Source organism: Lissotriton helveticus, chromosome 5_1 (genome assembly GCF_964261635.1).
Source record: "Lissotriton helveticus chromosome 5_1, aLisHel1.1, whole genome shotgun sequence".
NCBI classification, from domain to species: Eukaryota; Metazoa; Chordata; class Amphibia; order Caudata; family Salamandridae; genus Lissotriton; species Lissotriton helveticus.
Window position 1 is genome coordinate 1,092,612,304 of NC_136065.1, and position 27,630 is coordinate 1,092,639,933.

General features: G+C 47.8%; 1 protein-coding gene across 3 annotated transcripts in view; it reads left to right on the top strand.

Moving 5' to 3' along the window:
* Positions 1–27,630, top strand: part of PDCD11 (programmed cell death 11) — a 627,216-nt gene that overhangs the window by 276,841 nt on the left and 322,745 nt on the right. For all 3 annotated transcript variants that reach the window (XM_078643694.1, XM_078643695.1, XM_078643696.1), the window contains exons 18-19: positions 21,700–21,855; positions 24,106–24,221. In XM_078643694.1, the coding sequence (XP_078499820.1) occupies positions 21,700–21,855; positions 24,106–24,221 (272 nt within the window). The remainder of the gene's footprint in view (positions 1–21,699; positions 21,856–24,105; positions 24,222–27,630) is intronic.

The following is a 27,630-nucleotide window of genomic DNA, read 5'->3' on the forward strand; positions in this document are numbered from 1 at the left end:
AAATCCGCAACCCCAGTATGCCCCAAAGGCACACACTTGTAGCGGAACCCTAGCGCTACCCTCCGGGACAAGTCCAGCGCTCCTCCAGGGTCGGTGTGAGGCATGGAAGAGCGGAGACACCGGCGGCCTGCAGTCCATGCTCGAGCTGGGGACTCAATTTTGGCACGCGCCGACTACCGAGTTGCGGTGCTCGGCAACACTCCGCAGGACAGCGCGACTCCGGGGGCGCCGAGTTGATGCAGAGTGACGGAGGCAGCGACGGCTTGAGACTGCTGGGGCCCCCGTTGAGGTGGGAACGATAACCCCCCCCCCCTCTCCCTCCCCCTGTGGCAGCGCGGCCGGCTGATTACGGACCTCTGCTAACGGTCTGGACATTGGCCTGGTAGCGCGGGCTGCCTGTTCTGGTCGCCGGAGCCCGGATTTGGTGCTGCGGAGGGCCACATTGCCGCCGGAGTGTAGAAGATTGCGGAGCGCACGGACCCGGTGGGCGTGCTGGTTGTGGTGCGCAGAAGGTGAGGAGCGCCAGGGCCCGACTGCTGCGCGGGCCTTGTGGAGGCGAGGTGCCATATCGTGAGGGCCTGGAGAACCCCAGAATCTGCAAATCTGTATTGGCGCAAGGTGGGAGCGGCGGCTGCTGGGTCCCCGGGTACTGTAGGTGGCCCTCTGGATATAAACTTGAGACTGGACTGTTGCTGCGGGGGCCTTCTGGACCGTCCTCTATTGCTGGGCAGACGTAAACGGAACAGCTGCCATACTGCAGAGTGCGGCAAACACAACGAACGTCTCAGCGAAGGGACCCCCCCCTGGGCGAACTGAGTGGCAGTCGGCTTGACGGTGAGCCGGGTGCTCTAATATTCATCGGGGTGGGCGCATCACCAGGCGCAAGATGGGAGGCCGTGGCCCTCGTACAACCTCGCACAGTAGTCTGGAGAAATACGCCTACAACAAAGACTTCCCTCCGCTATCTCAGCGTAAGGACCCCCACAGACAAGGCCCCGAACAGTGGCGAAGCTCCCAAGGTAACGCTGGAGGATATCATGGCGGCCCTCACCAGTGTTCAGTCCACTGTTGGATCTATATCTACGGACGTTGGTCTCCTAAGGGCTGATTTTCAGAAAATGACCGCCAGGGTCACGGAGGTTGAGCACGTAACCCAATCTCTGACAATGGATACTTCCATATTACTTAAAAAGGTGTCGCAACTTGAACTGGACAACAAACGACTGGCGGCACGGCTGAACGATCAGGAAGGGCGCACCCGCCGTAACAACGTGAGGATCACGGGTGTTCCGGAAAGTGAAGGGGGCCCGGCAATGGGACCTATATGTTGAGGACCTAATAAAAACTAGACTCCAGCCCAGGGGTCTTTCCACATTCTTCTTGGTTGAAAGGGGGCACAGGGTGCCGGGAGGCAGACCTGGGGCCCCCCCTAGACCAATCCTTGCTCGAATTTTTAATTTTCGAGACCGGGACGCTATCTTACAGACGGCGCGGGTAGCGCCGCCATTGCGGATCCAAAACTCAACTGTGTCCTCCTTCCCGGACTACACAGCGATGGTGTCGGCACGGCTCAGGAGCTTCATGGAGGTCAAGAAGGAATTGCGAGCCAGAAACTTGCCCTACTCCATGCTCTTTCCGGCAAGACTTCAGGTGGTGGCGGATGGAAAAACCCAATTTTTTGAGATGCCTGAGGAGGCACATGACTGGTTGGAAGGCTGGCAGAGAGTGGAGGGCGCCGGTCGACCTGAAAGATGTCGGAAACTTCACAGAGCAGAGGACAGCCAGGATGATCAGGAGCAAGTTGTGGAGGGAACTAGTCAGCGGCAGGAGGAGGCTGGAGAGTGAGAGACTGTGAGGCGGTCTGTGGCCGACTTGATACCTATATTGGAGCTGTGCACCTGAGCACACAAGCGCAGGAAAACAAAAACATTGAACCCTTGACTCATTTGTGCCTTTGCGGAGGGGAATGATGCGGATTCCTCTGGACTTCTCCCCCCTTACACGCAAGTACTGTACATGGGAACGGGGTTTAAGCGCTCTGCTGAGTTGGGGTGGCAGGCAGTTTAGAGTCCGTTAGGCAGGGGGTAGGGGGAGAGGGACTGTTCGAACTGTTGTATGCTTCATTGTTCTTGTTTGGTTCACGCAGTGCTTCAGGGCACATATGGTCAAACGAATAGCTATGGCCGATCTGCAGTTGTATGACTGGATGTTATTTTGCAACGATGAGCTTTGTTTTTGTGGCTTATGTCTGCACACACTCAACGGGACACTAATCGCCCATTGACTCAACTAGCCCCGGGGACCCCATTGACCGTGTTGACCTGGAATGTGCGGGGGTTGGGGGACAAGGTGAAAAGAAGTCTGGTACTGCAATATTTAAAAAGATGCACTCCTGCGGTAGCCCTTTTGCAGGAGACGCACCTGATGGGATCCACTTGCAAGGCCATGGACAGATGGGGTTACAAAATGGTGGCTCATGCTGAATTCTCCTCCGGGTCTAGAGGGGTAGATGTCCTAATAAAAAAGAACTTTCCACTTATAATACACCAGACGAGGGTAGATGACCAGGGCCGCTTTGCAGCCATTACTTGCCAGTGGGAAGGAACATTGTTTAACCTTGTCTCCGTATACATCCCACCATCCTTACATACCATGGCACACTCGGCGCTTCCAGCGTTCCTACTTGCATTGCCGGTGGCAGTGATGGTGATAGGGGGCGACTTTAATTATGTAGTTGACGGTGCAGTAGATAGACACCCCGCGAAACTGACATCACCACATAGTCACGTATGACAGGGCTTATGGACGCTTTGGGGCTTGCAGACGCATGGAGGTATAGACACCCCAATACTAGACAATACACTTTTCACTCTGGGGTTCACAACTGCCTCACACTTATAGATTATTTTCTGGTAACGGCGGATGGCCTGGGAGGAATAGATAAGGTAGATATCCGCCCTAGGGGTATATTCGACCACTCGCTGATACAGTTGACCTACACGCACCATTTGACGCTTCGGCGCCGTATATTTCCCATCCAACCTAGCTATTTACAAGTACCGGAGGTATCAAAGGGTATTGCAGAAACTACTACAAATTTCTTCCTAGAAAACTCTGGGTCGGTAGATTCCTCCAGTACTCTTTGGGAGGCCTATAAAGTGGTCACACGTGAGTAAGCTATAGCACTAATTACGGGGCACAAACTAGGCAAACGGGCTGAACTCGATAAGGTGGAAGCTGACCTGGAGGAGGAGACGGTTCAACATGCAGCCTGTCCCACGCCTCACACTGCACAGCGAGTGCGGCTCAAACAAACTGAATACGTGGCATACCAGAGAGAAACGGTGTTAGATAGACTCCAGACCACGAGCCATAGGGTATATGAGCTGGGAGACAAGGCGGGGAAAATGTTAGCCTGGCTAGATAAAAAGGAGAAAGCAGGTAGGGTAATTGCGCAACTGCGTACCCCTGATGGCTCCCTAGTGACGGCCCCCAATGATATCGTAGACACACTGGCTGACCACTTTGAAGGGGTGTATGCCTCCTGCACTACGTTCACGGTTGAGGAAGCACGTGGATATATCAAGGATCTTGCTATGCCACAGCTTCACCGGAGGCGGCGCTACTTCTAGAAGCTGACACCTCAGTCGAGGAAGTGCAGATGGCCATTGGCTCCCTAGCATCCGGCAAGGCGGTGGGCCCAAACGGCTTCCCAATCGAACTATATAAGCGCACCGCGCAGGTGACGGCACCCTTCCTTCTGAGGATGTTTCAAGACAGTCTTCAGGTAGGTGAGCTGCCACGTGACCAACGGCTGGCCACGATTGTTGCAATCCATAAACCAGGCAAGACACCGACTGATTGTAGCTCCTACCGCCCGATTTCGTTAATCAATGCTGAGCCAAAGATACTAGCCAAACTATTGGCAATGCGGCTAACCCCCCATCTTACGTCCCTGATAGGTCCCGATCAGTCAGGATTCATGCCTCACCGCAGTACGGCACTTAATTTACGACGGCTCCACCCAGTATTGACTAGGCAATCGTATATTCAAGAACCTGCGGTTATCCTTTCCCTTGACGCCAGTATGGTGTTCGACACGGTGGAATGGCCGTACCTGTTTGCTGCGCTACAGCACTTGTGATTCGGCCCCAAATTTTGTGCCTGGATCCGCTTGCTCTACAAAAACCCAATGGCGCATGTAGTGGCCAATGGGCACATTTCCAGAGAATTCCAGCTAGCGCGAGGTACACGACAGGGGTGCCCGTTATCCCCCTGTTGTTCGCGCTGATATCAGAATCGCTTGCAGCGTGGCTTCGATGGGAACCCTCTATCAGAGGGCTCCAATGGACCGATACCTGGGAGGATCGCATATCTCTGTATGCGGACGACGTACTTTTATACCTAACCTCCCCGCGAAAATCCATCCTGGAGCTACTGATTGTTTGCGAGAAATTCGGTAGGGTATCCGGATACAGGATAAACTGGTCCAAGTCGGTTCTGTACGTACTGGTTGGTCCGCTGCCGCTGCTGCCTGCGGACTGCTGCTGCGAGTCACTGATGAAGCCTTTAAGTATCTGGGCATTTATGCAACATCTGACTTTACTGAGTTCTATACGAAAAATGTAAAGCCCCAACTAGACCGATTTTAAACGCGATGTGGTGGTGTGCGTAATCTCCCCCTTACACTGTTGGGAAAGGCGGCGCTATATAAAATGATGGCGCTTCAACGCTTTCTCTATGTTCTCGAAAACACACCATTCTTAGTCCCGCAAGCCTATTTCAGGGCCATAGCGGCGGAGGTCACCAGTTTATTATGGGGAAATAAGCCAGCACGGATCGCACAGGACAAGCTAGTACGTAGTTGGTATGATGAAGGGATAGCACTTCCGAACGTGCAACTGTACTACTGGGCGGCGCACCTTAAGATAATAAATCATTGGTTGCATGCCCCACAAGACGAGCCGGCGTACCATGCAGACAGGCAGAATTTGGAAGAGAAAGGACTGATGGCGAATTTCTTCAGACGCCGTAAGCTCCCGGGATTGATTGGCCCTACCGCACATACAATACATATTTGGTACCAGGCGCATACTCGGTTGCAGTGTGCGGGGACAATCACGCAAATGACACCACTGTGGGATTCTCAACAACTAGGCTCCCTCCGCAGGAGTAAAGGGTTCCAAAATTGGGACAATATTGGTCTCTCAGTGGTAGGAGATCTTTGAAAAAGGGGGCGGTGGTCGATTTCGTACATTTACAAGCACAGTACGGCATGGCGCACACGGAGAAATTTAGATATTTACAAATCCGACATGCGCTCCAAACAGTCGTACCACTGGGCACTTCACTACAGGAAGCCACCCCATTGGAAGATAGACTTCTGACTGAACACATGACGAATAGGGCGACGTCCTTGACGTACCGTAAGCTGGTCAACAACTTGCCGGACCCAACTTTCAAGCTGAGACAGACCTGGTCCCGAGACGTAGGCGACTTTGAAGAATCAGAGTGGCAGGAAGCTTTGTCCTCGCCCTGTGAAACGGCGATACCGTCCAGGCTCCGACTGGTCCAACTCAAGGTGCTGCACCGCACTTATTACACTAGGACAACGCTTCATGTAATGGGAGCGGCGACGCACAAATACTGTCTGTGCAGTTGTGGGGGGGAGGGCACATTTTACCACACCATTTGGGACTGCCCCCGCATTGCGGCATACTGGGTCAAAATAATGCGCACTATTTCCCAGGCACTAGGAATCTCGGTTCTACCGGAGCCGAGGCGCTACCTACTAAATGTGTGCGAGCCGAATGACCTCAATCATCAGGAACAGAATTGGGCTATGCTTGGTATGATGATGGCGAAACGGAATATTGCTATGTTGTGGGGGTCGGGAACGCTGCCTACGCTTCATTAATGGTGTAAAGATATGGACGGAGCGAAGGTGCCGGAAAAAGCGGTCTTTATTCATCGCGGGTGCCCTCGGAAGTAGGGAAAAGTGTGGGGGGCTTGGAATAAGTTTAGGGGATATATCTGTGATCCGCCAGAAATTGTTGCAGAAAATGTCACCTTGTAATGTGTAGGAAGGTAGATCCCTGACTATGGTTGCCCCCAACATTTTGCATGGTGTTTTGCTGGTTTTCTGACTTAGTTGACCTGGGGCCCTGCTATTCAGGACCCCAGGCCTACTGCTCTCTCTGTAAAATGGGTTCCATGTACCTTAGGTACATATCTAATTGGATACTGAGTCACCTTATCAGTCCCTGTACAGTGTACCTTAGGTACCCAGGGCATAGGTGTACCCAGGGCCTACCAGGGGCTGCAGCATGTATTATGCCACCCCTGGCTGGCTATCCAAATCTGACACAACTGGCTGCACGACAGCTGGGGCAAGGTGGTGTAATCACCCTTTGCTTTAGATATAGTATACCTATATCTAAACCTAAATGGGCACACAGATCTCCTATCAGTCACTCCTATGGCAGGCCTTGACAATCCTGAAGGCAGAGTGCTTGGAATCGTGTGAGATAGTGCTCTGGCATGAGCTGAGCCTGTCTGCGGCTTTCGGGATCTATCCCTTAGCCGTTTCCATGATAACGCATACCATATACTCTTAAGTGCATTATAATCCTCGCGGTTATATGCCAACTCTGGTATCGCTTTATCAAAACATGTCGAGTAAGGTGTCATACGAATTGGAATACTAACCCCTCGCCAATTCTGGCGACGGGGTTAGCATTCCACCCTTCTAGAGGGACACGACATGTATGTAACCTGTAACCCCGGTTAAAGTCAGACATAGCCTCAGCTCCACAAAATGGATGCTGCCACCGAGACACAAGTCTGCCCCCCTGCTGCTGGGAGTCCTCCCAGCGCAGGAGGCAAGGACAAAGGGTTTCCTGCCAGGGGCGGTGCCAGCACCGTCCCAGACAGGATTTTGTGTATTCTAGGTAGGCAGGGCTTTAGAGGAAGGTGACTGCAAGTGGCACCCCGGTGCTCACTGTGTATAGGCCGGCTTGAACCAGTTCCAGGGGCACACCAGACCCTGAGCTGGGGAAAGCCCGCCAAAGGAGAGGGGTGTAACCACCCCCCTCCTGGTCCCACCCATAGGGCAGGACTTAGTCGCGTGCCAGCCCCCTTTTGCAGGATAAAGGTAGGAGCAGGCCCCCTTCCAAATTAGATCAATCTTTGAATCCTGAACCGACCTTCTACACGAAGAACTCAAGACTCTTCTCAAGATTTCTCCCTTGTGACTAAGGAGTAGTCACCCTGCAGCAGCAGGCACCAACCAAGCATCGCGGTTTGTTGCCAGTCTCTCCTCCGGATCAAGACTGCTCCAGCACGACGAGAACCGGCTTCCCTGGCACCTCTGACCTCAACCTACATCATCAGCCCAGCTGTGATCCGTGGGTGCGACGAGACCTCGAGGGACCGGCCATCTTCAGAACTGCACGACGCTTGTCCAGCACGACCACCGAGTGACCCTCGACTGAGTGCTTTGGGGTAAGAGAAGCCCCGACCCTGAGCAGCTCCAGCACCGAAGTTCAGCCCCCCTGCATTCACGAGATCTGCGTGGGGCCCTTCTGCTTTTTGCTGCTCACCGCGTTGTCCAGGTCACTTGCCCGTTGGCTAGTGACCCTCTGACGACGAACTCTAACGACAAACACCGCTGGTCTGGTTGCTCCAGACTGGCCTTTGCTTCCCTTCTTCAGAGAAGCACCCTGGACCCTCCTGGTCCACTCAAGACGCCATTTTAGGTCCACCGCGTGGGCCTTGCATTTGCCAAGACTTGTTGCCCCAATCCTGGGTCCAGCGACGTCGACAGCAAGTACCTTCGTGGGACAGCTCGCACCTCCATCCTGGTCGCCGACAACGCCTCCTGGTCCGAGTGACTGCAGAGCCCAGCAGCGCCCACTCACCTGGCTGAGGTGACTTCGTCCGGTGCCATCCTGGTGCCCACCTAAATCACTGGCTAGTGATTCAGAACTTGGTCCCCTCTACTTACAGGTTTTCTTCTTCCCTGATCCAGGCTTGGATCACCACGAACTTCTTCACTGGCCGCCTGCCAGCAACTTCTTTCTTCAGGCTCCTGGATCTTCAACGAGGGTTTCCGACGCAACTTGAACCCTATGCAGCCGCAGCCCCTGGGCTAGGTAAACTGAGTACTCCGGTGCTCCAGCATAGTCCAACACCCTAAGTGTTCGGATCCACCCTTGTTTTCGACCCACCTAGTCTGGTTCGCCCGAGAACAGTAACTTTGCAAGTGCTAGTATCCATAGACTTGTTCCCGCATTATGCGTGAGAGTTCCCACTCTGCACACGGCGTCCCTGGGCCTCCTGCTTCTAATCTAAGGGTTCAGCATTGTAGGCCTAGCGTTTCTACAGTCTAGAAAAGTATTACTTACCTGCTAGTAACTTCGCATTCCACTTCTTGTGTATATGGTTTGTGCCCCTCGGGCATTTGTGTAAATTGTGCGACTTTCAGTAATTCTTTAAGAGTTTGTTGTGTGCTTAGCTCCCTGTCTCATAAAGAGCCAGGGTAGTCTTGTTATAAATAAATATACTTTATTTTTGATAACAACTTGTGTGGTGTCCTTTCACTTGGTGTTCAAGGGGTAATGTGATGGTAAAACAGCTGGCTTAACACGCCCTCTAGTCTTAGCCTTAGACTGCTCGTATCCATGCTACTAGGATAGCTGGTCTATCAGGTTGACTTACAACCAATCATCAATAAGGGTTGTCTGGACTGATACATAGTGATCACTAGAATAGTGAGCACTGCATATCAGGCCAACTTCTCACATTGGTGAGCAGCGGTTGGGATTTGAGCTTGCTGTTGTTTTACCACACGTATCCTAAGAATATCATTTGAAAGATCACATAAGTACTGAGGTACATATAACTTAGCTTAGAATACTCTGAGTTCTACTGAACCAGCTGTTGTAGCTCCTAGGGCCTAGCACACCCTAAACTACAACTCTAGCAAGGGATCAGTAGGTAAACATATAGTGTAGGTAAGTGCACCACTTACACCTCACTAGAAAAGCATGTCTACCCATGGAGAGTCTTCAGAGACTCCCCTTGTGGTTATTGACCCTCCACAGGTCATCTCAAGATATGCAGCTCTCAGTTTCCAGGAGATGAGACAAGTGTGTACCTCCAGGAAACTGAAACAGGGGTCTAACCCCACCATTCCCTTTCTGATAGGTCTCTTAGAGACTTTTGATGCTAGGAAAGCATCCCAGGCAGATGGGAATATGCCAGCCTTAGAGGGTACTCGTGGTGATCCAGAACTCCTTGACACTGAAAATGCAGTTGGGGAGGAGGATCAAGAGGAACTCTCTGGGGATGAGGCAGACAGGCCTGAACTAGTCAGCAGACTCACTAGGGCCAACTTAGACCTGCTTGGGAAAGGAGCTGGGGGCCCCCCAGTACTGACCCTAATCAGGCCTAACATTGGAGTTAGGAGAGATAGATCTCCTTCTAGGGACTCCATTAGATCTCTGCACTCTAATGCCTCTTCTCAGGGGAGAAGGAACTCTCCCCAGAGGAGATTGACTTCCCCTCAGAGAAGAGAGCATGAAGCAAGGATGAGACAAGCTAAACTGAGGATTGAAAGGGAAGAACTTGCCCTGGCCAAAGAGAAGCTTGCCTTTGCTAGAGAGCAGCAGATGAGTGGGATAGTTCCCACTGGTGGCAGCAATCTCCCAAGAGATAAAGAGAAGGGTTTAAATACTAAACACCTGACAAAGATAGTGCCCCCCTTTAAGCAAGGGGATGACATCCAGAAATGGATGGCTGCTTTGGAGAGGGCCTGCACTGTGCAGTGCATTCCCCAGAGTCAGTGGGCAGCTATACTGTGGCTCTCCTTTGATGGCAAAGGTAGAGATAAGCTCCTCACTACTAGAGTTGAGGATGCTAACAATTACCAGGTCCTGAAAAATGCACTGGTTGATGGGTTTGGCTTAACCACTGAGCAGTACAGGTTGCTGTTCAGAGACACCCAGAAAACTCAGTCTCAGGACTGGTCTGACTTTGTTGATTGTGCCACTAAGGCTTTGGAAGGCTGGCTACTGGGTAGCAAGGTTACTGACTTCACAGGATTGTATAATCTTATTATGAGAGAGCAAGTCTTAAATAATTGTCAGAACCAGTTATTACACCAGCACCTGGTAGACACTGATCTGACCTCTCCACAAGAATTGGGTAAGAGGGCAAACAAATGGGTCAGAACCAGGATTAGGCCCAAGAACCAAGGTGGTGACCAGAAAAAGGAATCAACCAAGCCTCAAGAGAAGGGTGGGAATAAATCTCCAGTCTCCTCTGAGGGGGGTGGGTCCCAGAATCCTTCCAATAACCAGAAGAAACCTTATTGTTATCCCTGTAAACAGGTGGGTCATTTGAAAACTGACAGCAGTTGCCCAAAGAACAACAATAAGGAGAACATACCCCCAAGTAACATTCCCAAACCTCCTGTTACTACTAGTAGTAATCCCCCAGGTGGTGGGAGTGCCCCCAAGAATCTGGGTGCATTTACTTTGGGAGTTCCTGGGGACTCTGGCCTAACCAGGTCCCCAAACTTAGATACTCTTGTCTGTGAGACTGGCATGGGGTTTGCCAACTTCACCACTTGCCCCAACACTTTGGGCAAGTACAGACAGGAACCCCTCATCAATGGTATGAAAGTTGAGGCCTCCAGAGACACAGGGGCTAGCATCACCATGGTGACTGAGAGTCTAGTCCCCTCAAGGCAACTTTTACCTGGTGCCACATACCAGGTGACAAACATTGATGGAGTGAAGAAAACTCATCCCATGGCAGTAGTAAATCTCAGCTGGGGAAGTGTCACTGGCCCCAAGAGAGTGGCAGTGTCATCCAACTTGCCTGTAGATTGCCTACTGGGGAATGATTTAGAGACCTCAGCCTGGGCTGAGGTAGAGCAAGAAACCCATTCTAGAATGGTAAACCCCCATGGTAAGGTTAGTAGGGCAGTGATAGCCACAACCCCAGTCCAAGATGTCCTCCCTGAACAGGTCAGGAGGGCTGTGCCAGCCACAGCCCAATCTCAGACAGCTTCCTTCCCAGAAAAGGTTAGCAGGGCTGTGATGGTCACAGCCCATACCCAAACTGAGTCCCCTCTTGAAAAGGTTGGTGGAGTTGTGATGGCCACAGCTCAAACTCAGACAGATAATAGTGTTGTGAAGCCTGAAACTATGGATCACTCCACTCAGACAGAGAGCATGGAGGAGGAAGAGAAATCTCCCTCCCACCAGACTTTAGGAAAGAATCAGCCTCCTCAGGGAACTGATCTGACCCCTTGTGAAGAAACTGCCCCAGAGGTAGTCAGGCCTAGCCTGGCAGAGCCCCTGATGTCAGTGGACCCTTCCAAGGTGGGACCCAGTCTGGAGCAGGTAACCTGCCCCTCTCTACCCTACCTCAGTCAGCCCAGGGCTATAGAGGTCAGGGAGGCCAGTGGTGGACCCCAAAGGGCCCCCTGTCCAAAAGAATTTACCAATCAGCAGATTAAGGGCACTGAAGCTAGCAGACCTAGCCAAGTGAAAATAAAACACACTCCTGAGGGATCCCCCTTAAAATTAGTTAGGGACCTCCCCCAGATGGACACTGTTGGGCACAGCCAAACTTGGGACCTGAGGGCCCCAGACCTGACCTGTCCCTCCAGTAAGCCAAACAGAGGGACCCAACCTCCAGCTGTAGGTAGCCAGAGGTTGACCCTGAGAGCCCAAACAACTCAGTCTTGGAAAGAAGGGCCTCTATGGTGGATAATGATTGGAGGAAGCTGAGCCCAAAATTAGTGGAGCCTCACTTCAGTACTCCATTTCAGCACCAGCCTTTTACTTTGCCAAAACACACCACAGGTAGAGATTCCCTATGGTGGAGACCCTCAGACACCCTTAGGGTGAGGGATTGCTTAGTGGACCATGAGATAGGGGGTAACCATGCCAGTGCTGGTACTTCCTTATATGGCCACTCCGGCAATATAGGCTTACCTGGCAAGGATAGCCTTATCTCCTTTCGTTTGGGGGGGGGGGGGGTGTTATGTAGGAAGGTAGATCCCTGACTATGGTTGCCCCCAACTTTTTGCCTGGTGTTTTGCTGGTTTTCTGACTTAGTTGACCTGGGGCCCTGCTATTCAGGAACCCAGGCCTACTGCTCTCTCTGTAAAATGGATTCCATGTACCTTAGGTACATATCTAATTGGATACTGAGTCACCTTATCAGTCCCTGTACAGTGTACCTTAGGTACCCAGGGCATAGGTGTACCCAGGGCCTACCAGGGGCTGCAGCATGTATTATGCCACCCCTGGCTGGCTATCCAAATCTGACACAACTGACTGCACGACAGCTGGGGCAAGGTGGTGTAATCACCCTTTGCTTTAGATATAGTATACCTATATCTAAACCTAAATGGGCACACAGATCTCCTATCAGTCACTCCTATGGCAGGCCTTGACAATCCTGAAGGCAGAGTGCTTGGAATCGTGTGAGATAGTGCTCTGGCATGAGCTGAGCCTGTCTGCGGCTTTCGGGATCTATCCCTTAGCCGTTTCCATGATAACGCATACCATATACTCTTAAGTGCACTATAATCCTCGCGGTTATATGCCAACTCTGGTATCGCTTTATCAAAACATGTCGAATAAGGTGTCCTACGAATTGGAATACTAACCCCTCGCCAATTCTGGCGACGGGGTTAGCATTCCACCCTTCTAGAGGGACACGACATGTATGTAACCTGTAACCCTGGTTAAAGTCAGACATAGCCTCAGCTCCACAAAATGGATGCTGCCACCGAGACACAAGTCTGCCCCCTGCTGCTGGGAGTCCTCCCAGCGCAGGAGGCAAGGACAAAGGGTTTCCTGCCAGGGGCGGTGCCAGCACCGTCCCAGACAGGATTTTGTGTATTCTTGGTAGGCAGGGCTTTAGAGGATGGTGACTGCAAGTGGCACCCCGGTGCTCACTGTGCATAGGCCGGCTTGAACCAGTTCCAGGGGCACACCAGACCCTGAGCTGGGGAAAGCCCGCCAAAGGAGAGGGGTGTAACCACCCCCCTCCTGGTCCCACCCATAGCGCAGGACTTAGTCGCGTGCCAGCCCCCTTTTGCAGGATAAAGGTAGGAGCAGCCCCCCTTCCAAATTAGATCAATCTTTGAATCCTGAACCGACCTTCTACACGAAGAACTCAAGACTCTTCTCAAGATTTCTCCCTTGTGACTAAGGAGTATTCACCCTGCAGCAGCAGGCACCAACCAAGCATCGCGGTTTGTTGCCAGTCTCTCCTCCGGATCAAGACTGCTCCAGCACGACGAGAACCGGCTTCCCTGGCACCTCTGACCTCAACCTACATCATCAGCCCAGCTGTGATCCGTGGGTGCGACGAGACCTCGAGGGACCGGCCATCTTCAGAACTGCACGACGCTTGTCCAGCACGACCACCGAGTGACCCTCGACTGAGTGCTTTGGGGTAAGAGAAGCCCCGACCCTGAGCAGCTCCAGCACCGAAGTTCAGCCCTCCTGCATTCACGAGATCTGCGTGGGGCCCTTCTGCTTTTTGCTGCTCACCGCGTTGTCCAGGTCACTTGCCCGTTGGCTAGTGACCCTCTGACGACGAACTCTAACGACAAACCCCGCTGGTCTGGTTGCTCCAGACTGGCCCTTGCTTCCCTTCTTCAGAGAAGCACCCTGGACCCTCCTGGTCCACTCAAGACGCCATTTTAGGTCCACCGCGTGGGCCTTGCATTTGCCAAGACTTGTTGCCCCAATCCGGGGTCCAGCGACGTCGACAGCAAGTACCTTCGTGGGACAGCTCGCACCTCCATCCTGGTCGCCGACAACGCCTCCTGGTCCGAGAGACTGCAGAGCCCAGCAGCGCCCACTCACCTGGCTGAGGTGACTTCGTCCGGTGCCATCCTGGTGCCCACCTAAATCACTGGCTAGTGATTCAGAACTTGGTCCCCTCTGCTTACAGGTTTTCTTCTTCCCTGATCCAGGCTTGGATCACCACGAACTTCTTCACTGGCCGCCTGCCAGCAACTTCTTTCTTCAGGCTCCTGGATCTTCAACGAGGGTTTCCGACGCAACTTGAACCCTATGCAGCCGCAGCCCCTGGGCTAGGTAAACTGAGTACTCTGGTGCTCCAGCATAGTCCAACACCCTAAGTGTTCGGATCCACCCTTGTTTTCGACCCACCTAGTCGGGTTCGCCCGAGAACAGTAACTTTGCAAGTGCTAGTATCCATAGACTTGTTACCGCATTACGCGCGAGAGTTCCCACTCTGAACACGGCGTCCCTGGGCCTCCTGCTTCTAATCTAAGGGTTCAGCATTGTAGGCCTAGCGTTTCTACAGTCTAGAAAAGTATTACTTACCTGCTAGTAACTTCGCATTCCACTTCTTGTGTATATGGTTTTTCGTGCCCCTCGGGCATTTGTGTAAATTGTGCGACTTTCAGTAATTCTTTAAGAGTTTGTTGTGTGCTTAGCTCCCTGTCTCATAAAGAGCCAGGGTAGTCTTGTTATAAATAAATATACTTTATTTTTGATAACAACTTGTGTGGTGTCCTTTCACTTGGTGTTCAAGGGGTAATGTGATGGTAAACAGCTGGCTTAACACGCCCTCTAGAGTCTTAGCCTTAGACTGCTCGTATCCATGCTACTAGGATAGCTGGTCTATCAGGTTGACTTACAACCAATCATCAATAAGGGTTGTCTGGACTGATACATAGTGATCACTAGAATAGTGAGCACTGCATATCAGGCCAACTTCTCACATAATGGGGCACCTGTGTTGCGGGTGGTGGGGTGAAGGGGTTGTATGCAGGGGTCTGATTCTATGATATGTGAATATGCAGATTTGCTTTGCTGTTTTATGGTTTTTATATTAATGCAGACAAAGACGGCTAATGATATGTGTACGTTTGCCATGACTTATACTTTAATAAAAAATAATTTACAAAATCCAAAGGACAAAGCAAATAGAGCTTACACACACTTGACACAAGAAGAGCAGTCATGTATTACGTGGAAAAAGCTAAAGAATACAGGAAAACAAAACAGTTATTCATATCCTTTGCAAAAACTTTTATGGGAAGACCAATAACACAATCTCAAGATGGATCGCACAAGCCATACAACTGTGCCACAAGCAGGACAAACTTTACAGGAATCGCCACAGGCGCATTCAAATAGGAAAAAAGCAGCAACAATTGCATTTCTTGCTAATACTCCAATTCAAGAAATTTGCATAGCTGCAACATGGTCTTCGGTACACACATTCACTTAAAATTACTGTTTGGACGTTCAAATGAACACGGAAGCACAAGAAGGACAGAGGGTCTTACAGCATCTATTTACAAACCAAAGTTCATCTTCCACCCAGTCACCACAAGACTAGCAAACCGCTACAAAGTCAATGCACAGCATAGTGAATCCAGAAAAGATTCACGCTGCAAAATGAATAGTTTCTTACCTGTTGGTGTAGTTTTGCAGCTTGAAGAATTTTCTGGATTCACTAGCAAACCCACCCTCGTCCGCCAAGGAAGAAAACCATCAGGAGGAAAAATTGAAATGAATGACAAAGAATACGAAGATGGCTACCAAAGGTGGGGCTTTCGGAGGAAGTCTGTCTGTCCCAGAAGGGCACCAAATGGTACTAAATAGTTTTTTAAAAAAAAGGGAAAATACTACAATTCCAGACCCAACCACTAGATGGTGGAATAATGCACAGCATAGTGAATCCGGAAAATTCTTCAAGCTGCAAAACAACACCCAACACCGACAGGTAAACTATTTGTTTACAGTTTTCTTAGCTCTCCACCTCTTTTTTGCACCTGTGCTATGCAGCTATATCATCAGTGCTGGATTACTACAATGATCTTTCTCGAAATGTCTGGCCACTGGGTAACTACGATGTCTATTAACTATAGCTCCACTCTGCTGCAAGATCCTTTTGTGCACTGGTGTATATATATATCTCTATCTCAAGAAAAGGTGCCTTGAAGAGAGGTACAGGGGGCACAGCGCCTATGCATATGCTTGCACCTCTGGTTTAAAACCAGGGATTCTTAATCACGCATGTTTCCCGAGTATGGTTCCTGTATACATTTGTATGTAGCATCTGATATTGAGCAGTTATAGTTACCCAAGATAACTATAACTTATGCCCCCGTAATGCACTGCTCATGACCTCACATATTATATCACTGATGACCTGGTCAGTGGCATCACTGATGACATCATCCACAGAGCCACTCTCACCTCTCATACACTCACATAACCACTCACATAACCACTCACATAACCACTCACATAACCACTCACATAACCACTCACATAACCACTCACATAACCACTCACATAACCACTCACATAACCACTCACAGACCAGTACAACTACTGAATTACACACTTACTCATACCGCAACTCATCCAACCACTCACTCACCTATCTCACCCATACAGCCACTCACAGACCCATATAGCTACTCACACACTGTGAGAAAGTGCCATCTTTCTTGCATGGTATGCCCCCACTTTTTGCTGAATTGCTGATGTGCTTTGACTGAGTATGCCCTGGGCTCCTGCCAATCAGGTGCCCAGGGCCTGTGTTCCTTCCCTAAAACTGTATTGAAGCTAAAACCCAATTGGCATCTCTGGCCACATGGCAGCCCCTGGTAAATGGTACCATGAGTACCCAGGGCATTGTGACTAGAGAAGACCCCTAAGGGCTGCAGCACTTATTGTGCCACCCTTAGGGGCCCTGCACCCTGACACCTACACACTGCCTCTGCAAGCTGAGTGTCCTGGTACAGAACTAAACAAAGAGTCGACATGGCACCCATCCCTCTTTGCCATGCCCACAACCTGCCCTGGCATACCTCAGTCACCCCTCTAGCTGGGTGCCCTATGCCAGTGGTGTGGGCACAGGTGATTGAGCCCTGTGCCCCTACAGTACCCAGGGCCATTCCTGGGCACTGTAAGCGAGTGATGCCATTAAGAGTATATGGTGCTGGGAGGTTGTCAATACGAAACTCTTCAGCACCATAATGGCTACACTAAAGACTGAGAAGTTTGATACCAAACTTCTCAGCACATTAAACCCACACTGATGCCAGTGTGGGATTTAATGTAAAATGCACTACAGAGGGCATCTTAGAGATGCTCCCTGAAACCTAACGCACAATCCACGTCTTGTCTGAGAGGCTGTCTAGGCTGCAACACAGCAGACATGTGAGCTTCTCCAGGCCACTTGCTGTAATCAGCAACTGGCACCCACCAGTTCTGACCCCCACTCTGGCGGGAAGACTGTCGGGAAACCCTACGTCAGGAAAGGGGGTGTGCCAGCCTGTGCCAACTCCACCGCTCAGGTGGGAGAGGCGAGGTGAAGCACGACTCCAAGCTTCCGCCATCTTGAGGATGGGGATCCCTACCCACTCACAGCTAGGCTCCTGCCCCCCTCCCACAGGAGAGGAGCAGGTTAGGGGTTGTAGCCACCCCAGGACAGGGACCTATTGGTCCCTGCCCTCACCCTACCTGTAACACCCCTAAATTTAGTATTTAGGGGCACCCTGAACCTTCCTTCCTCAGATCCCGATTTCAAAACAAGAAACAAGACCAATAAGAAAAAGACCTGCCGTGCAGCTGCTATGGACGACACCAACTGACTTGGCCCCAGCTCTACCGGCCTGTCGATCCTTGAACCTGCTCCTGCTAAATCCCGGCGTCGCCTGAGAACAGCAACCTCGAGAAACCCGGAGGACCTGAATGCCTTGACCCTCTTAGAGACTGGCACTCTCATGAGCAGTGGTTCTGCTTAAACAACAATACCCCTAGTGCCAGCCACGAACTGTGAATCCAGCCCACTCTGCACCCACCGAACCCGGCCTGTGCCGAGTGGACAAAGACCCTGAGGACGTCCCCCCGGCGATCCTTACCTCAACGATCCAGACGGCGCCTGCAGCCTCAGAACCAGGGACCCTCCCCCAACCGCGACCAGCAGAGGGTAAGATTTCCCGATGCCAAAAGACACCCCTGTACCTGGCGCCCCTTGTGCCCAACTCTGGGGTGCCCACCTACCCTCCGAGATCCCAACTTACCCCTCGAAGTGTTGGTCGCTCCAGAATATCCTCTGTCCCTGAGCCTGCAGCATTTGTTCCCTTTTCAAGATCTCCATTGAATAACATTGAGCGCCCGGCGGCTCAAAAGCCCCCTGCACCCAGCCGCCCGAGTGCCCCTGGCAGTGCCACCTTTGTCCTATCCTACTTCCCCATTTGCCCTGAGCAAGTGGCCAGGATCCCAGCTCCCACAGCCGCATGGCCTGCTAGCCAGCAGCCACCAATCGAAGGCCCCCTGCCTCTCTATAGGCTAACATTGACTGGATTCACTTGGAAATTGTGGAGAGTGTGGAGTTTTGGACCTTTAAAATGTTCACCTAAAATCAGCCGAACTACGAATTCCGATTAACTCACCTGTTGTCAGGAGAGACCTCAGTGGTGCATCTTTGAGCCCAGTACTGACCCTGAAAAGTAATTATAACCGTACTTACCAGTAACTTGAATTTCCTTCCATAGGATATCATTGCCTGCTTTTTGCTGAAAAAGTTTCTAAGTGTCGATTTTTTAAACTTATAAATATTCTCTAAAACTCGTGCCAGCGATAAAAACGTAATTGCTTGCCTGTTTTAGATAGAGGTCCCAGTGCTGAACCTAGGAGTCCAGCACTGGATTACAAAAGTAACCTGAACATACTTTACCTGCAAATTGAATTTCCTTCCATAGGAAAACATTGGTAATTTCAACTGAAAAAGTTTCTAAGTATCAACTTTTAAAATACAATAATATTCCTTAAAAATCACTACTGTAACCAAATCGCTTTTACTTAACTGTTTACAGCTCATGTCCCGGGACTGAATCTAGGATCCAGTCCTGTGGTTAGAAAAGTAATCTGCAAAGTGACTAATTGCATTTAACTGAAAATTCCCATTGAGCTCAATGTTGCATTGTGTTTGAAATTGTGTTGCCTATTGCAACAAACTGTAACTATTATATTCAAAGAGTCTATTGCCTATTTGAAAAGTATTTAATAAATGTAATCCATTCTGGGAAAGTATATTTTGATACCTTGTTGGTTCTAAAATAAAACAACTATGTCTTTTGATACAAAGCAATTGGCCTAGAGTTCTGTTCTTGAGTGTGTGAGACCATTTGCTGACTGAGTGTGTACAACAAATGCTTTACACTGTCCTCTGATACTGCCTTACTGCTCGACTAAGCTACCACTTTAGATAGTAAGGTTATATCTAACTTTAGCCTCTGCCAAACATCTGGGGACTCTATACACACTGTACCTTACTTTGGTCCAGTATATATAGAGCCTCTTTCCTACACACACACACAACCACTCTCACACACACACACATACCCATGCAAACCCTCACATACCCATTCACACTCGCATATATATTCACACACCCATACAGCCACTCGTTCACCCATACAGCCACTCGTTTACCCTTACAGCCACTTGCACATTCATTCACTCATCCATAAAACCACTTACATACCCATTCACACATCAATACAATCACTCACGTGCCCTCTCTCATCTATACTTTCACTCACAAATACTTACTGTGCAAAATAGCCACTCACATACCCATACGTCCACTTACACACACCAGTTGCTCACACATCGAACCATTCACACAGCCAACCAGCCACTCAGCCCCACAGCCACCCATACAGCCACTCGCGCGCGCACACACCCATCCATCCATAGAGCCACTCACATAGCCACCACAGTCACCGATACAGCCACTCACACACTCACCCACCCATTGTCACACACCCATTCAGCCACTCACACACTGATACAGTCACAGTGCCACTCAGAGTACATATATTTGAAACAGTATCACTTATATGTATGCAAAAAGAATAGTAATTTAACTTCTACAGTACCTTAGTATAAATCTTTTACTCTCAGTGATGTCATTTGAGATGTCATCAGTTATGTCATAGGTGATATCACTGACCACGCTATGAGTGATGTTAATATGTGAAGTCATAAGCAGTGCATTGCAGGGTATAAGTTATAGTTAGCTTAGGTAACTTTAACTGCTGAATTTCAATGGTTTTGTATGCGTGAAATCTGAGATCAAGTATAACGTCCCTATTAAACTTTTTTTTTCAGTGAATATATATATATATAATTTTATTTTTTTTCAACAAACTAGAACCAGAAGAAAAAGTAATACATTTCTTGTTACATGTGCAACAAAGATAAAGGGGATATCTGTATATAAGGAAGATACATAATGCAAACAATTCCGTTATGCAGGGAAAGTTTTGCAAACAATGAAGAAATAGGCTTCAATAGCTTTTATAGGAAACCTCGTTGTACAGCCCATTGTTTAGAGTCACAGCACATGTTAACTAAAAAATGTTGCATTAATGTAAAATCAAGAAGAAAAACTCAAGTGGGACAGAATTTACTTAAACAATGATGTGGCTCTAACCGTATTTCACAGCCATCCACCAATTAAGGGCAATACCACTTTAAAATCCATTCACAACAGGTAAATCAAGATTCACTTGTGACCCTCGCACCTCTCCAGTGGTGTAAGGGTTTAATGAAAAGATTAAAAGCAAAAAATCTGAAGATGGTGACTACATAAAAAGGGCATTGTGGGCTTACGCTAGATTCTCGCCTCTTCCCATGGCCAACGGACAAAGAACAAGCATTGGTAATGCATTGGTTTCGCCTATCTAATGAATAAAGAGCTGTTTTCATCAATCATGGTCCCTTAGAAGGAAAGAGCTCCCTGACAGATAACACAGGAGTGTAGAGGATGGTGCGCAGTGGGCAGAGCTGCTGACTCGAGAGCTGGGGATCCTGGTTCGAGTCTCGGCAGCCGCGCAACATCCTGTGATTCTATGCAAATCACTTAATCTCTCCGGTGATAAACTGTTATATAAATATGTTGCAAGAGTAAAAGACAAAAGTTTATGAAAATATAGTTCCACCAAATCGGATGTTAACAGTATTTCAATGGCGGGAAACTGATAAGAGAAGCAGATGAGGAACAAGTATTGGTAAATGCAGGAAAATATGCTACAGCCAATAGAAAAGGAGGAAAGGTAAGTGGCACACACAAGCACCAATGTGAAACCAGGAAAGACGGGAGGCAGGATGTGAGTCCCTTTTAAGTTTATATTAAAAACAATAGCTTTCTCAAGCACAGCAGCACGGTTCAGGCGAAACCTAAAAAACATTTACCTTCATTCATAGTTCCATACCTAGCCACTCGGTGGCAGAGTAATGCACAGCATGTAATCTAGAGGTGTTTAAAACTGCCAAACTATATTTACAGATAAGTAAACCGTTTCTTCTCCCCTGATCTTCCTTCCTCTTTCAAGGGTAGAGTAACGATCACAAAATGGAGTCCTCTCTTAGTAACATCAATGCTTACAAAAGAGTTAACATTTAGATAATAATTTTTTGGGTTTGGAAATCGAGCAGAAGTTTTTTTTGATAATCTAGCTGAAGGTGTGGCCTATTTTAAGTTAACAAATAATGTCTCACCTTGCAAGTTGGGTGATGACAACACAAATGTATATCCATTTTCAGAACAAAGAAACTGCAGAATGTATACAATCGTCAATCCTGCTCTTCATGTCGTTCACAGATAATTCTCAGGTGAGCCAGAGTTTGGCAAAATTGTTACCCAGTCAGAAACTCACGTTGACAGTCCAGGATGTGAATGATGATGGATTGGCACATTTTAGCGGTGGGGACGCCACTGCTGGAATGACTGTGTCTGCAAGCTCATTCCATGTTGGAGGTTTGATTTTCCTTTTTTTCTTTTTTTATTATTAGAATACAGTGTGTTTCAGGTCCTAAAAAGGTTTACGGCTGTGTTACTTGCTGTCTTGAAAGAAACTGTCTCAATCTGTCTAGACGTCTTATTAACCCTCACCTAATTTGTGTAAAAAAATTAATACATTGAAAAATAAATTGAAGGGTCCCGATGCTGTTGAATACCAGGTTTGCCAAATAACCAAGGCTGGCTAGATTGTATTCCACCTCATGTCTCTTTCTTCCACCAACCAATACTTATTGTTTATTTAGCTGCTCTTTTAATCTCGGTTTTCGCATTTTGTTGCTGTTTCCCTAGCTTTCTTTTCCTCCTTTGTTCTCTATTTTGTGCCATTTTTGACACTTCCTCTGGATCAAAGTCTAATGATCAAAAATATGTAATAGACCACAAAAATGAATACCAGTGGTCCACCTCCTACAGCCACAGGCACACAGTTAAGCACTGCTTCCCTGTCTACAATTTAACCCTTGTGAAATTAATTGATATTGGTTTTTTTTTCAAAGAAAAAGCTGTCTGGGATGTAACAAACACTATTATTGTTTGAACGTATTTGTTTAAATATCTTGTAAAGTTTTTTGTGGCTCTTTAGTGGTTGTAATATATATTTAAAAAAATTATGTAGGAGTTATTCCAATATTTATTGTAAATCCGTGAGGGCGAGTTCCGTTCCAGATTTTCACCTCTTTTTTCGAGGCAGTTGACAGTCTGCACTGTTGTGCTGATGTGTGTTGAATAATTATTGGTTGTCTGTGTGCTTTTATCTGTCTGGTTGTTGTTGATTCTCTGTAGGTCCATTTGGGCTAGCAAAGCTGTTCTCTTTGCTAAGTTAAGTTTCCATTAAGCCAGTTTTTATCACTGATGACCTCATCTTAGTTTCCTAATAGAACCTTTGTAGATGTTATAAAATTGTGCTGGTTTAATTCCCCATTATTTTTCTGTCTTGTACCTGTATGACCTCCTATTTTATTTCTGCAGATATGCTCTGTTTTTTATATCCCTTTAAAATTGCAATCCAGCAGTACAAATTCTTTTCCTCCTCTGACATCCCCGTGGAGTGAAATAGTCACATGAAAGAGAAGATTTAATATTAATGTGTAGAAGGCAGCTTAATGCTGCTGTCTATTATCATGTTGGATGCTCTATCTATGCTTAGCATGACAAGGCCAGAGAGTTTCTCTTTTTATGACTGACATTACCTAAGACCTATATATTTTAGTCAACTGATGTATATAATATTCTTTTTGGGACTTCCAGCCAGCCCTCCTCATCAATTGGTCATTGTTGTGTCATCAATGTTTTTCTTCTGCCTACTACAGTATGCTAAATTGTTGTATTATTGTATGAAATCCAGGAAAATGAGGAATGATACAACTTCTTTATTTGAGATACAGGAAACAGGTGTGTCCACTCTACAGCAGAAACAGTACTGGCTAAAGCAGGACAGAACATAGAACAGAGCATACACAATCCAAATTCTACACTATTAAATAACAACTAGGATAAGAACACAACAGACATGCATAAGTTGGTCAGCCCACTTAACTGTGAGTGACCTCATTCTGCTCTTTAACTGAGAGCATATCCGCACACAGAGTAGTTCCTGTAAGTGTTACAAACCGCAATGCTTCGAGCTACTATTTTTGTTCTTCTTTGTATTGGAGGGGGCCACCATAATAATGTTTTACAAGAACCCTGAATAAACAAACCAGAATGGACAAAGCTAAACTGCTGGCAACCAACACCAGACCCAGGGGCTTAGCTTGCCGGTAAGATTGGAGGGGGTGTGAGCATCAGATTTTCCACCAATCTCGCTGGCATATCTTTTTAGAATGCATTATATGAGAAGCAGGACATGAGGGGGGCTTAAGAGGCAGTGGAAAGGAAAAGAAGTGGGGATTGTTAGAGGTACTGAAAACTCTATATTTTACAAACTAATCAACATTTCTGAAAGCGTTCAGTGTCCGCGTCAGTATAGGCATGTAAAAATACCAGATGAAATCCAACAGACAGCTCACAATACCCGACTGAAACACTTCTACCCAACTATTTACTACTGAATATTTTTGTTTGGGGGGGGGGGGGGTTTAACATCACCCACCACCCTGAAGCTATGCCACTGGACAGACCTATTTGCTTTGCCTGTTCTTGTTTCAGTTGCCTCTGGTAACCAGTACTTTTACACATAAGGAGATGTTCTCCCGATTTCTTTTGTAGAAGCCACCCTTGTCCCTGGGCAGAAAGCAACAGCAGTGGTTCTGTATGTGGATGGCCTGCAGTCCACTGTTCATGTTTCCCTTCGGCCTGAACTTCTCAAGAGGAAAGAAAAGAAGGTAAGCTGGCTTTTGCATGAAGCACCATTGAATTATAGCAGTAACTGCATTCCCCGTCTCAAATTGTGTGCTCACATTGAATCAAACTTTTTGCCCATCCGAGCCACAGTGCTCCTGCTCTAACTCATTGTTTTTGTATTTCCATGCTGAAATCACACAATGCAGTTATTTAAATTTTGGGAGGATTAAAACCTGCTCCTCAATGGAGGAGTGAATAGAGGATCGGTTTGTTTTCTTTGTTATGCATGTTGATTCCTTTGTTAAATCATATTTTTCACATTGATGGTGTTAATGGTAATATGATACGTAATATTATACGTAATATGACCGCCCCGAAGAATAGGTTAATGGCAGTTGTATTGGGATGGAAATGTCCCTTGCATAGTGATGGACTTGCACCCCTCCAAGAGTGCCCCAATTGCAATAACGTCTGAATCCCACTGCGGATATTTGTTAATATGGGCAAACATGGACTGTGTGTGTGAGCGTCATGATATAAGGCTGTCTCATGGAGTGAGGTATTTTTCTTTTTGGACCAGAAGTGGTGACTAAAGCACTATCCCTCAGAGTGGTGAAAGGCTACTGCCTTTGCTAGGAGTTGAGCAGCACACACGCGATGATGATAGCATACCTTGTAGTGATCAGTAGGAGTGAGCAGTCTTTTTTACCTGTGTCACTGGAGTGAGGCCTGCAGGCTAACTTATATAAAGTTTCACTGCTGTGTGCTTAACCCACCTTTTGTCCTACATCAGGTTGGTGTGTACTGCTGCGCCTACATCAGGTTTGTTGTGTTTTATTCATGTGTTGAATGCACCGTGAATGGTACAATACACGAAGGATGTAGTACTGGACAGTGCTTGTATAATATAATAATGTGGTAGGTGTATGTGTGCCTGTCTGACATCCATGAGGTGGTTTTCCCTAACTTTTTGTTTCTGACCTCCTGTTTTTGCTGACTTCAATTTTGATGGCTTTAGGATTCTGCACACTTTATGACTGATGACCAGTGCTAAAAGGATTCTTGTAGGAAACTTGGTTTTTGTTGCAGTAGTGCCCCCTCTGCCCCCCACCTTTTTGCCTTGTATTTGATGCAACTTTGCCTAGAGTGCACTGGGTTCATGCTAACCAGGTCCCCGGTGCCAGTGTTTTCCCAAAAACTAGGTCACCCAATTGACCATGCCTTTAGTAACTTTGTAAGAAGTATCCCTGGTACCTAGGGCATAGGTACTTAATGTGGTCCCTACGGGCTGCAGCATATCTTGTGCATCTCTAAGGGACCCAATAGAGTTTAGTTCAATCAAACATATGTATTCAATTCACAAATGTCTATTCATGCAAAGATACATTCAACATAAAAGAGTGAACAAAACAATAATGAAAACAAAACAAGAACAAGAAGGTGTATATGCAAAATATTGAATTTTATCAAAAAATGAGTCACAAGGGATTTAAAATACAAATATATATACACAGGTGTACAGGAAGAAATAAGACAATTTCAATTCACTCCTCTGTGTGTGTAATGTAAGAAACATTCATAGGAGACCGAAACGTCGACCCTCATCCTATAAGAATTAATAATACTTTCATATTGTATAGGTGTGCTCAGGTTCTACAGAGGAGTGAATTGAAATTGTCTTATTTCTTCCTGTATACCTGTGTATATATATTTGTATTTTAAATCCCTTGACTCATTTTTTGATAAAATTCAATATTTTGCATATACACCTTCTTGTTCTTGTTTTGTTTTCATTATTGTTTTGTTCACTCTTTTATGTTGAATGTATCTTTGCATGAATAGACATTTGTGAATTGAATACATATGTTTGATTGAACTAAACTCTATTAGGACCATTAAATTGTCCTTCATAGTAATACTCCAAAAAACATTGAAATATTTGTGGAACAAACTCCCTTGGAGGCACCTCTTACCCATTTCATATTCTCACTCAAGCCCCCAAGGGTATATTGGGTTGCTCACTGTATTTACCTCCCTCTCTAAGGGACCCAGCACCAAACACATGCAGAGTGCTAGTGCAGGCTGTGCGACAAGGTGCTCTAAAAAATAAAAATATGACATGGCAAACAGATAGGACCCTAACTACATGTAATATTCATAAGTCGCCTCTTCAGCAGGTCTTACAGCCCTAAGGCTAAGGCCTTTGTACTATATGTGTGATACACCATTGTATTGTATGTGTGGACATATCTGCAGGAGCAGATTTTCCCCTATGCTGGCAAGTTCAATTACTGACGGTACTAGTGAGCAAGGAAGCCATGTAAAGGTATGTACTGGGCACTGGTCAAAATGAGTTTTCCCAGCTACATAATGGCTTTGCTGAAACCTATGGTGTTTGGTATCAAACTCCTTGTATTAATAAACCCACACGGATTCCAGTGATGGATTTATTCATACATGCGCCTGGAGGTTACTGTGAAGGTACCCGCCTAAAAACCTACTGACCTCTATTATATTGGCTGACTGGTTCTGTCCATCCTTTCACCACAGACGCGTTTCTGGCACCCTGTAGGTGAGAGCACACACTCTGAGATCGGAAACAGTGCTTGCCCTGGCCTAACGGCTAGGGCGCTCGACCTCTGACCTGGGGATCTGGGTTCGAGTCTCGGTAACGACGCCAAAACCTCCTGTGATTCTGGGCAAATCACTTAATCTCCCCGTGCCTAAAAAATGAAAGTGTGTCCTCATGTAACGTAACTGGAAGAATATGTAAAGCGCTCTGATACCTGATTCGGTTCAGGTCTAGTTCGCGCTATATAAAACTCTGCAAAAAAAAAAAAAAAAGAAGGATGACTGGTAATCAGCATATCGTGGCAGGAGGCTTCAAAGGTCTCCACTGCCTGTGATCTGCAACCCTGGATTTCCCCGACAGGGACAATGCCACCCCCTGCCAGGGGCCATTTGCCAACTGGACTGGCAGACAAATGAGCTAGTAGGGAGATGTGTTTTCACCCTTAGGCTAGTATCACCCCTACAGTGGGCTACCTGAAGTGCACACAACTAAGAAAATTCCACCATCTTGGTTTTTGGTGGAATTAGGTCTTCTGGGTCAGGGTTATGTACACTTCCCACAGGAAGTGGGCATATAGAGGATGTAGTCACCCTAAAGGTAGGTAGCCCATTGTCTATTACCTGACGGATGCAAAGAAGGAGTGGACAAAGACGTTTGCTGACCTGAGCACAGAGGAGCAACTAACTTGGAGCCAACCCTTCGGGCCCGCTTGCCTCCCTGACCCTCATGCAGAAACAGACTTGTCCTGCCCCTGTGCAGACTCCAAAAACCCAGAGGGCTGCCAGTGCTCCGCAAATTGCCAGAGAACTCCCTTGGAGTATAGGTGCTACTTCCCTGCATCTGCAGGCGCTCAAGAAGTAAGGTCCAGTTCACTGTCC